The following is a 12,967-nucleotide window of genomic DNA, read 5'->3' as shown; positions in this document are numbered from 1 at the left end:
TCTATCGAATGAGCAAAGATGCCTCATAAAGCCCAAACTTATATCGCCCTTCGGAAGGAGCGGCAAACAGTTATTAAACTTCGTAGTAATCGCCGATAAACTCTACCTGCTCCTCAGTCCACTGAGTTGTATTTTTTTCTTGCAGTTGTGAATTGTAAACGAAAACATAGCGCTGTTGCTATTATCGCAGTGGCAATCGTTACAGGCAGCAGTTTTTCGTGTTCATCAAATGTGCACATTTCAGTAGCAGGTGCAGATCCCGTCCCTCCCGAGTAAGCGACAAACATAACTGAAGTTAAACAGTGATTTTGTGAGTCAACTACTTCTTGAACATTCAGGTTGCCATCTGTCGGCGTGGCGCAGCGGTTAGCGTGCACAGTTAAAAATTCGAAGGTGGTAGGTTCTATTCCGCACTATCGCATGTTTTTCACGAGTGCTTTCTACATTTTTATGCAAATATTTTTACCATTTCTTTAGTGGCAACTCGCCACGGTAGTTCTGACGCTCCTTCGCGCTGAAGCATTGCCGGCTGGAGCGCGCCATCTACCATCTGCTCCACCATACGCCGCCACACACCATGTGCCACCAACATTTCCAGCATTATTATCCACTAAAATGGTGGATGATGATCCACCATTTCTATGGTGGACGTTTTTTCAATAGGGCAGCTCTCGTGTATTAATGTTTTTTGTAACTCCCGTAAGTTACTTTGGTTGTATGCATAGACATGTGCCCTGGGAGGCGATGCAAAGGAGGCGTGGTAAGGGGAGCCCAAAGCCAGCCCCCCATACATTGACATGCTACGAAGGGGTGGCTGCGACAAACCTTCACCCCCTCTTTCTCCCCTTAGGGGGAACTCTGCGCACGTTATTTGGTTGTATGTAATATTTCTGAGTAGGATAGAAAAGAACATTGTGTTTTTAATGTGAAGCACTTAAGCGAAATTTGGTGTACTTGGGCGTATCTATATCTATCTAACCATTCATCTCCATCTACGACTTCGTGGTCTCTTGGCTGTACGGTTAGTGGACGACATACATAAAGTGGCAGGGCATGACATTACCATATGACGGTCGTAAATGACTGTTCATAATATGAAAATGCTGTCATGCTTGTCTTAAAGGGTATGCTTTACTTTCGGCTGTCACAGTTCTTTTAGAACCTTTTTGTAAGCTTCATCTATACCAAAATTTGTATGGCATAACAAGAGTGTATGATGAATTTAATGAGCAAGTCTTGAGGTGCAAGTATGTTGTGCACATCATGTAATGTATGATTTATGAGTCCTGGTCTCCGCATGCTGACATCCGTGTGATTGATTGATTGATATGTGGGGTTTAACGTCCCAAAACCACTATTTGATTATGAGAGACGCCGTAGTGGAGGGCTCCGGAAATTTAGACCACCTGGGGTTCTTTAACGTGCACCCAAATCTGAGCACACGGGCCTATAACATTTCCGCCTCCATCGGAAATGCAGCCGCCGCTGCCGGGATTCGAACCCGCGCCCTGCGGGTCAGCAGCCGAGTACCTTAGCCACTAGACCACCGCGGCGGGGCACATCCGTGTGATTGGTATAGAGCACAACCGGTATTCTGTTATGTGGTGAAATGACAGGTATCATAACATGGCAGGTACCATGAAATAAGAGGCGCCATAAAATTATGATATGCTTGTTATATGCTCGACTACATATGAGCCATGGTCATCGTGAGGTCGCAATTGTTGTGACCGCTTGATATACACAAAAAAGTGGTTCGTTGGGACGTCACTGTGCGATGAATACCAATGCCAGGTTGAAATAAAAAAGTTTATGATATCATCTCATGCTTGAATGGTTGGCATGTCTCGCATTGATAAAGAGACGGAGTAATAGATACACAACGATTCACCCTCTGTTTCATTATTCCGTACTCCCAGTGAAGCTAATAATCTGCACAGTAAGCGAGACAGCCACCTCCGAAGACATGTACCCGGAAGCGGAGTACTGTGACTATCTCTTCTACACCGACGTGATAACATTCAATGGCCACATTGAAGCAAAAAAGAACCCCGTCAGCTGGGATGTCTTCCAGAAGAGGGGCCCGAAGTACAGGCTTGTCCAGCTGGGAATTTCGTTCCACCTTCAGTAAGTGAAAACCAAGTGCACATACCTTAAAAGATTCAAACTACTCAAAGATCATTATGCTAATACTAGAGACACCTTAATTGCATAAAAATAGTGAGAAGCTAGACCGTAGTAGTGCCTTACGTTGTTTTTATCAAAGGCAGTGATTGTTTTTCTTTAAAGGAACACAAACAGCAATTGATTTAGTAAGCAATTTCGGTGATGATTTTCGCAGAAAACACTTTTTCTTCATTTCGTTTTATCACAGAATCGCGGTTCATAAGTCACTTTTGTTTCATCTCTAATTTTCCGAGTAATATGACTCCACAATCACGCTCAATATTTCTAAAACGCGACTCGCGCCTTCAGTGGTCACATGTGCGCTTGAAGTCCAATGAAACAAAAAGGAAAAGATACGTGCTAACATCACGCTTCACATTTCCGGATGCTTAGCACGTAACGTGTCGGGCTGCTAAAATCGCAAGTCCTTAGCATTGTCTCTTTCATCGTAGAAGAAACTACAGTGCGTGGCGACGAGATATCGAGGCCACTGGATGCAATTTTATATTTTATTCGGGCGTCTTTCAAGCATCGAAAATTACATGAATATATACTGGCTCTTTAGAGCGTGATGGTTCCCCCCTGTGAACCCACGCCACCTTCACTGGCCATTGTATCAGCAAGGTGTTATTATTGTTAGCTGATAGGCCGATGGGTTCCATAAAAGCTTTGTTACAGATAGTATCTCTAGAAGACCATCAAATTGGGGGAAATAAAGGGCTCATTTTCGAGCAATTCTTCTAGAAATTTATTCAGCCATTACTCAAAACTCTGCCCTCCCCCCTCCCCAAATTTGTCTGTAGCATTGTCATACAATACAACAAAACTCCTCACTGCATAATCAGTAGCACGGATAATGTTTTGACCTGCACGTGTTGTCTTCCAGAACAGCAGTGAATACTTCACCAATTGAGAAAAATGAACAAGGCGTGGTGGGCACTTCTTGAACTTACGTCAGAGCCTATTAATTTAGCTTTCTCAAGTGGCACATTTAGTAATTACCGAGAGTAACAAGAAAACAATGAGTGAGTGTCTCTTTCTCTAAGGCATGTTCATTTTCTGTGTGATTGTGTAAATCTTGAACAAGTTATGCCTAAAAGTAGTGTAAACGCCATGAATTACGTTATTCGTGGCGTAGTTCACAATGCCAGCGTAGCTCATGGCCCAGAGCTTTGAGCTAGCAGCGTGCTCTGAAGCGTTTCTTGTTACGTATCGTTACTACCAACACCACACGCGCTTGTGAAAATATTTTTGCTAGAAAGTATGGCTACCAACTTATCGTTCACACATCAAATTGTAGGTAGTGATCACTGTAGCAGTGCGGACAGCGGCTGAAGTTCAGAACATTTCATTGATTCTACTTGCGTTCGATTCCTTACTCACGAGCCCAGTTGTCGACGTTTTTGTGTTAATATCCAACAGTTTCCAACATATTTACGTTTGATAGTCCACGCGCGATGCCCAAACTTTAATGCGCCAAGTAAAAATTAGGGTATTGACCCGTGGCCGTATCGGTTGTTTGCGAATGACACTTACGCCTTCTTTTTTTCGTGAATTTTCACTCTTCGTACACGGCTGCTGACCCGCAGGTCGCGGATCAAATCCCGGCTGTGGCAGCTGCATTTTCGATGGAGGCGGATATGCTGTAGGCCTGTGTGCTCAGATTTGGGTGCACGTTCAAGAACCCCAGGTGGTCAAAATTTCCGGAGCCCTCCACTACGGCGTCTCTCATAAATATATCGTGGCTTGGGACGTTAAACACCACAAATCAATTATTCAATTTTCACGCTTCATGCATGCAACGCTTCGAAGATTGTCCGCATGAACGCGGTTCTGACTCAATATGAAATAACGAAGGTTCAGTACAATTGAACAATGTACTTGCTTACTGGAACCAGAAAACATGTCCGAATTATCCGATATTTTTCAAATATAATGGCTGTCGAATTAAGGAGCTTATATCAAGCAGGCATTTCATATAAGAGTTTGAAGCGGCCATGTTCTACTGAGAGATGTCTGTTTCGATGTGGCATGGTTCGGCTGTTGATTGAAAAACACAGCAAGTCTAGCGATTGAGAAGGCAGTGCTAACAAGGCCCAATTAGGTTTTCGGGTTAACTGCCTGATGCTGCAGATCAAGCATTGTCTACAAGTGTGTCTGCATGCATTCATGTATTCGGGAACGACACCGCTCGTAGGTGCTTTTCGCTATCAGCCAGCTCTCTCTAATAATAATATGCAAATCACCAGCATTAAGTGAAACTATATTTTTTCACGAATGGCTACAGCACTAGCTACTTTTTGAATATGTGCCATGGCAATATATTTAAAAAGTACACTGCTCACAATCCTATTTCCCACTTGTGTGTTTCCTCTGCTAATAATATGCCGAATGATGACATTAGATGACGTCGGTTCCTCGGAGCAGTTCTCCCATAAGAATGTTTTTCAGGGTACACATCCTAAAGCAACATATATTCAGAATTACTAGATAATGAAATTTCCTTTCTTGTAAACATTTCACTATGCGGAGGTGGCTTTATCAGTCGCCGTATTAGAGTTCAAATATTCTATGCAGGAATGTTACGCCGAACGGTTTGGACGACGCTTCCAATGATCTGAACGCACTGCGTAGGGAAGGCATCAGGCACTACGGACTCCTGAACGTGCTTTCGTACCAAAGGGACTTCCAGAAAACGGTTATGAGCACGAAGGGCGTCCTTAAGGTGCGTCTGTGAGCCAACTAAGTGCAAAAATCTTTTGTACTGGTGTCTACAGTTGATTTACTACCTAATTATACTCTCCCGTCCGGCGACAGAGAAAGAGCGCACCGCCTGGGTACTTACTCGCCTAACAAGTGTCACCCAGTTATAGCGAAGTTTGCAAATTATAAGACTAAAGAAAAACTACTTTCCATGCGCATTCGCCTCAAAGAAGACAATATCTCAGTAACCGAAGACTTCTCAACAAACACTCGTACAGCGCGGAAAAAGCTAATAGAATTTGGAAAAAGGCAACCCGGCTCACCACTTTTCAAACTTCACTATAAAAAGTTGTCAATCGGTAACAAACAATACATGTACGACCCTGTTACCGATGCCGTTCAAGAAATACGGCCGCAAGCGGCACGTGTACGTCATTCTTCTAATCCTGCCTCGAGTTTCTCGCTGTAGGAAAACGAGAGGGGCAGTGGACAACCGATCTTATCTTATGTATCTGCTCTCTTTACAAATATAAGAAGCATCCTTAACAAACATAACGCTCTATCTTCCGCCATAGATACTTGTTCAGCCCATATAATCGCTCTAACTGAAACCTGGCCTAATGCGCATGTGCGTGATTCTGAACTTTTTCTGAATTCCTCCCGCTTCTCAATTTATCGCTGCCACCGCACTGAAAAACGTGGAGGGGGTGTTTTGTTGGCAATATCAAAGGACATTCCTTCTTCGCCTGTGCACGTGCGCAGCAATCTAGAAATAATATTTAGCTCACTTACAGTAGGCCACCAAAAGTACATTGTTGGTGTATGTTATCGCCCTCCTTCCTTATCACCGACTTTCGTTAATGAATTACACGATGTTCTTAACATCATTCATACCCGTTTCCCTTCGTGTCCTTTGTTTCTTTTTGGTGATTTTAATCTCCCAAACATAAAGTGGCATGCCGCCCCACCCTTTTTGTCACCATCTTCAAGCGAAGCTAGCGAATTCCTGCAACTATTATCGACTTTTTCGCTTACACAATTAGTTACACTACCCACGCGGGTAACATCTCACGCCGCCAACACCCTTGACTTAATTTTAACAAATACACCTGACCTTGCATCCAACATTACCTGCTTACCGGATATAAGTGACCATTCATTACTCACATTCTGTATCAATGCGCCATCACACACATGTAGCAAGAAAAGAAAAATAACAAGGAACTACAGGAAAGCACATTTTGAGGCCATAAATGATGCACTTGCGGTATTCCTTGATGTTTTTTTTGAAGGATTATGATGAGCGAACTGTTCAAACTGACTGGGATATGTTTTCTTCCGAAGTTCGCCGACTAACCGATAAGTACATCCCCACGAAATTCATTACGACTCATGCACAATGCCCATGGTAAAACCCAAGCATCAAACGCCTATCAAACAAAAAGAAACGTTTATATCGTGCTGCTAAACTTTCTCAGACTAATGCAAAATGGGCTTCCTACAAAGAAGCTATGTGACAACTCTAAAAATGCTAAAGAAAATTTCATGTCGAATGTATTACCTTCCATGCTAAAATCAAATGTGAAACAATTTTGGCGCACTATTAACCCGACGTCTAATGATTCCATCTCTCTCCTAGATATGTATGGTGACTATATTTCTGAAAGTGAATGTGCTGGCGTCCTTAATGAAACATTTGTAAACAATTTTTCGCATAAATCCAACAGCTCTTTGCCACACCTACCTTACTGCAATTACGTCCAAATGCCACCAGTGAACATGGACGCTCCTGGTATTGCCGCCCTTATAAGCAATTTGAAGTTTCATTCTTCACCTGGTTATGACAGCGTTGACGCTAAATTTTTGAAAAATACATCTGCAACTAGCTCAATCATCTTGGCAAAAATTTTTCAGCAATCACTCGATCAATCTACGCTACCTCTTCAATGGAAAATCGGGAAGGTGGTTCCTATCTATAAATCCGGAAATAAATGTTCTCCTACTAACTATCGCCCCATTTCTCTTACTAGCACCTGCTGCAAGCTTCTAGAACATGTATTATTCACAAATCTTCTAAATTTCCTGCAATCAAACTCCTTTTTCACTCCTGCGCAACACGAGTTTCGTAAAACATACTCCTGTGAAACACAGCTCATAACCTTCACTGAAAAACTGCACACTATCCTGGACAGTTCGTCTCAAGCAGACTGCATTCATTTAGATTTTTCTAAAGCATTCGATAAGGTCTGTCATCAACTTCTACTTCACAAACTAAGTAACCTCAACCCTGATAGAAACGTGCTACAATGGATTGAATCATTCCTTACCCGCCGCACCCAATTTGTTCATGCTAATGGCTTTAACTCTTCTTTCAGCGAAGTGCGCTCTGGGGTCCCACAAGGATCTGTCCTAGGGCCCCTTCTATTTCTTATCTATATTAATGACCTCCCTTCAAAATTGTGCTCTAACATTCATTTGTTTGCAGACGACTGTGTGATATTTCGTAAGATTAATAATAGTGACGACATTAGAATCCTTCAGTCTGATCTAACCGCTGTTTCTAACTGGTGCCAAACTTGGCTGATGGAATTAAACATTAACAAATGTAAGGTTATGCATGTATCCCGCAACCCCAAGCATCAGTCAACTTATTACCTAAACAACATAGCTTTAGAACTAGTTACATCATATAAGTACCTTGGAGTGCACATTACAACTAATCTCAGCTGGTCAACACATATTGAACATATCATCAACAACGCTAATAGCATGTTAGGGTATTTACGCCGCAATTTTTCTAGAGCCCCATCGTCACTAAAATTATCGCTTTACAAATCCTTAATACGCCCCAAGTTAGAGTACGCAGCATGAGTATGAGATCCAAGCCAATAAAATCTAATCGCTTCTCTCGAGCTTGTTCAAAATAATTCCGCTCGCTTTATCCTGTCAAACTAAAACCGTACTGCCAGCATATCTTCAATGAAAAGCAGCCTTTCCCTTCCCTCTTTATCATCACGCAAGAAACTTTTTCGGTTAACCATGCTACATAAAATATATTATCATTCCTTCCTGCGCAACGAACTCTTACCCCAACCACTATACATTTCCCATCGCATTGACCACCGTCACAAGGTTGGCATTAACTATTATCATACAAAATCTGCCACTCAGTCATTCTTGCCCCGTTCGTCCCGGGAATGGAACCACCTTCCCGCTGAAATAGCGGGTATCACCGATAACCAACTGTTCCGTGCTGCCTTAGCCAATATTCTATATGCAGAAATATCTGATGTTTAATCTGTGTTTGTGTGACCACATTGTTGCGATAATACTAATTTGTTTTGTCTATCCTTTTCCTTTTTATGTACACAACGTTTTTTGTAACCATGCTACCTCATGTTATGCCTTTGTTCTGTACCACTCCCCTCTGTAATGCCTCTGGCCCTGAGGGTATAATAAATAAATAAATAAATAAATAAAGCGTACCACTTTTCAATGCATCACAAAAAAAGTTGCTTGGCTGGCTTTCGACACTTTTCTGTGTAGCAAGTGGCTTTCGTGACGGGCGCGCAGTCTGAGGGTTCCGGCAGGTATGGCGGAAAATTGTTGACGATGTGCGAAGGTTGGCTACCATACAGAAGGGAAAAGGGGGAAACTGTTACCAGTTCACCACCGATAGAAGAGTGAAGTTAAGTTTGTTTGATCAGGTGTGACCTGCGTCACAAGCATGTCACCCGGAGTACGATTAAGCCACTCAGTCAAATCGTTCGTCTTTGGGTGTTAGGCTTTAGCTGTGCAACTCGACATTGTTGGAAATTTTGACATTAAATCAAAGTAAAATGCTCACGCGTGGTCACTGAGGCATTCGCGAGGAGCACCGTGATAAAGTAGAGAACGGTTGAAGAAATGTGTATGGTCTTGTGAAGTTGCTGTGGGAAGACCAGTGGTTACTACGTACCGCGTAAGATGACCCACCGCAACGACAGCCCATCAGTTGACCTGCCATTACCAATGCAATGCTCGGTAGACGTCAGTTCTAACGCTGTAGAATGGGTGGTATGAGCACGAAAGTGGCTGCAGTGGATTACCCTGCTGCAGGATGTCATGTTATTTTTTTCACCGCTGACTTTGGTGACAACCGCGAATGAGCTGTCGAACGAAGGTAAACATTCCTCGTTAGCACTACATTTTCCGTAGGCGCTCGTAGGTTTTGAAAACGCCGGCGTTTGCACATTGCAGGTCAAAATTAGACAGCGGTAAGCAGCGTTCAGGGAGTAACTAGGGGCTACTTCTTAAAATTTGGTGAGTAGTTGTGCCGGTACAGAAGGCCAACCTGAATGCTTAAGTACGATGCATTGATTCGCATTGTTTGAGCAGTCGAAAGTGTTGGTGCCTCCGATAGAACATCACCTAGCACAGCTCTTCATGGATTATTGCCCTGTGGTGCATATAAAGCGTGGGCGTCGGGAGCTGAAAACGCGTGGTCTGGAGAAATAGATAAGCTCCGTATGAATAATGGTTACCGCAACAGTGCATAAGCATCAGCATTTTTGTGACCTTAACGGTACATAATGCGGATGTCATCTCTTTGCAGCCGAAGAGCCCAACCAGCAAGATTATTCGATGGATTTTATAGCGACAAGAACCAGCATTATTCATTGTGGTCCATTACTACATCAATAGTATAGCCACAAACGTATGGATGGAACACCGCTGGCAAATAATTTGTTTTTCAGTTGCCGCTGTAGTGTCGCTGTGGTGCAGTATTGGCGACAAATTGAGGAGAAGATGAAGATTGGGGAACATTTCATCGCGTTCGGAAGACCATGTAGAAATATTGGTGGCGCTGCTGAAAGTTACGTAAAACGAGCAACAGCAGAGGCGAACTTCTGCACACATCGACGAAAGCAGTAGAATTACACCCGTATGCATGAACGCTTCTTGATTTGAACTTCACTTAAACCGCTTTTAATGCAGCGCGTTGTAAATGCGTGTGTGCATTTGTGCTGCCTTGGCACCGCTTAAATAGAGCGCGTTCAAAACGCGTTTGCGCTGCATTGAAGTCAGTAGCCAGTCAAGTTCAAGTCGAGCAGCGTTTATGAATACGGGGGTAACCCAACAAAGTCCATGATTGCTTCACAGCCATCGGTTTGGAGAAGTTGACGACAGCACGCAATTTAGATGAGTGTAGAAGTGTACTATCATTTGATACGACCTGAGTGAGAATTAGTGGTTCAAATCCTGAGTGGTTCAAATCCCGGTGCCGCGCAGTTCGCAACCGGATTAAAAAAAAAATCCGCGTGTTGATGGAACTGCAAGAAGAGGCCTGGGGTGCGGCCTCACCGGTAACCACCGCCGGAAACGCACTCCCTCACCAGAGAAGGATTGGCCACGCTGATGCAGTATCTGGCCACTACCCCCCTCATGCATACGTCAAATAACTCACGGCCCTCTGTCCCCAGGAGCTGCGAAGCAACTGACCACGGCGGCGGTCAGATCTGCAACGCAGCAGAGGGTGCTAAGAATCTCTGGATCCGGACAGGCCGCCATTGAAACCTGAACTTGGCAAAGTTTAACGCTAGAACCTTATCTAGTGAGGGAAGTCTAGCTGTACTATTCATGGAGCTAGAGGGTAATAAATGGGATATAATAGGGCTCAGTGAGGTTAGGAGGACAGATGAGGCCTATACTGAGCTACAGAATGGGCAGGTCCTTTGCTATCGGGGCTTGGCAGACAGAAGAGAACTAGGAGTGGGGTTCCTGATTCACAGAAACATAGCTGGCAACATAGAAGAATACTATAGCAATAATGAAAGGGTGGTAGGTATTGTAAATAAACTGAATAAAAGATACAAGATGAAGGCAGTACAGGCTTACGCGCCTACATCCAGCCATGATGACGCTTCAGTTGAAAGCTTCTATGAAGACGTGGAATCGCCAATGAGTAAGGTAAAAACACAGTATAATGTAGTTATGGGCGACTTTAATGCAAAGGTAGGGAGGAAGCAGGCTGGAGACCAGGCAGTAGGAGATTATGGAATCGGCACTAGAAACACCAGAGGAGAGCTACTAGTAGAATTCGCAGAACGCAATAATTTGCGGATTTTGAATACTTTCTACCGAAAACGAGAAAACCGCAAGTGGACACGGAGGAGCCCTAATGGCGAAAATAAGAACGAAATAGACTTTATAACGACTGCACACCCAGAAATCGTGCAGGATGTGGAAGTGGTTGGCAAGGTACGATGCAGTGACTATAGAATGGTACGGTCTCGAATTCGCCTAGACTTGAAGAAGGAACGACAGAAACTGATACGCAAGAAGCCAATCAATGAGCTATCACTGAGAGGGAAAGTACAGGAATTCAGACTGTCGCTGCAGAACAGGTACTCGGCTTTTAGTGAGGAAACCAACCTTAGCGTAGATACAATGAAGGATAATCTAACGAGTATCATTACGGAGTGTGCAGTGGAGGTTGGAGGCAGGGTAGTTAATCAGGACACTGGCAAGCTTTCCCAGGAAACGAAGAACCTAATTAAGAAGCGTCAAAGCATGAAAGTGTCAAGTACAACAGACAAAATAGAACTGGCAGAGCTTTCGAATTTGATTAATACACGTAAGGCATGCAATGTAAGAAGGTATAACAAGGAGAGAATTGAACAAGCTCTGAAAAAAGGAGGAAGCGTCAAGGCAGTGAAGAGGAAACTTGGGATAGGCAAAAGTCGGATGTATGCACTAAGGGACAAAGAAGGCAAAATAACTACCAATATGGATAGGATAGTTAAAATAGCGGAGGAGTTCTACAGAGATATGTACAGTAGCCGAGACAACCAGGACCTTAATACTATAAGAACTAGCAGTAACCCAGATGACAACCCACCAGTAATGATAGAAGAAGTCAGAAAAGCTTTGGAGAGCATGCAAAAAGGCAAAGCTGCTGGTGAGGATCAGGTAACATCAGATCTGCTGAAAGATGGAGGACAGATTGTGTTAGAAAAACTAGCCACCCTGTTTACGAGGTGTCTCCTGACGGGAAGAGTACCAGAGTCTTGGAAGAACGCTAACATCATCCTAAAACATAAGAAAGGAGATGACAAGAACATGAAGAATTACAGGCTGATTGGCTTGCTCTCTGTAGTATACAAGCTATTTACAAAGGTAATTGCTAACAGAGTAAAGAAAACATTAGAATTCAATCAACCAAAGGAACAAGCAGGACTTCGAACAGGCTACTCAACAATCGACCACATTCATACTATCAATCAGGTAATAGAGAAATGCTCAGAATATAACCAACCACTATACATAGCCATCATAGATTACGAGAAGGCGTTTGATTCAGTAGAAATATCAGCCGTCATACAGACACTGCGGAATCAGGGCGTAGATGAAGTATAGATAAACATTCTGGAAGAAATCTACAGGGGATCAACTGCTACCATAGTGCTTCACAAAGAAAGCAACAGAATACCAATCAAGAAGGGTGTAAGGCTGGAGGACACAATCTCCCCAATGCTATTTACCGCGTGCTTACAGCAGGTTTTCAGAAGCCTAGAATGGGAACAATTAGGGATAAGAGTTAATGAAGAGTACCGTAGTAACCTGCGCTTCGCCGATGACATTGCATTGCTGAGTAACTCAGGGGATGAATTGCAACTCATGATTACGGAGTTAGACAAGGAGAGCAGAAAGGTGGGTCCTAAAATTAGTCTGCAGAAAACGAAAGTAATGTACAGCAACCTCGGAAAGGAGCAGCGCTTCGAGATCGGTAATAGTGCATTTGAAGTTGTAAAAGACTATGTCTACTTAGGGCAGGTAATAACCACAGAGCCTAACCACGAGATTGAAGTAACTAGAAGAATGAGAATGGGGTAAAGCACATTCGGCAAGCACTCTCAAATTATGGCAGGTAGATTGTCACTATCCCTCAAGAGGAAGGTATATAACAGCTGTATTTTGCCGGTACTTAGCTACGGAGCAGAAACCTGGAGACTTACAAAGAGGGTTCAGCTTAAATTGAGGACGACGCAGCGAGCAATGGAAAGAAAAATGGTAGGTGTAACCTTAAGAGACAAGAAGAGAGCAGAGTGGATTAGGG

The 12,967-nt window shown here is 43.4% G+C and overlaps 1 protein-coding gene across 1 annotated transcript in view; it reads left to right on the top strand.

The window, feature by feature from the left end:
* The first annotated feature begins 1,937 nt into the window (after window positions 1-1,937).
* Window positions 1,938-12,967, top strand: part of LOC142768316 (uncharacterized) — a 42,079-nt gene continuing 31,049 nt past the window's right edge. Inside the window, exons 1-2 of the mRNA XM_075870285.1 lie at window positions 1,938-2,127; window positions 4,744-4,891. Coding sequence (XP_075726400.1) covers window positions 1,967-2,127; window positions 4,744-4,891 — 309 coding nt within the window. The 5' untranslated portion in view covers window positions 1,938-1,966. The remainder of the gene's footprint in view (window positions 2,128-4,743; window positions 4,892-12,967) is intronic.

This window comes from Rhipicephalus microplus, chromosome 8 (assembly GCF_043290135.1).
Source record: "Rhipicephalus microplus isolate Deutch F79 chromosome 8, USDA_Rmic, whole genome shotgun sequence".
Classification (NCBI taxonomy): Eukaryota; Metazoa; Arthropoda; class Arachnida; order Ixodida; family Ixodidae; genus Rhipicephalus; species Rhipicephalus microplus.
This window is presented reverse-complemented; position numbering and strand designations above follow the sequence as displayed.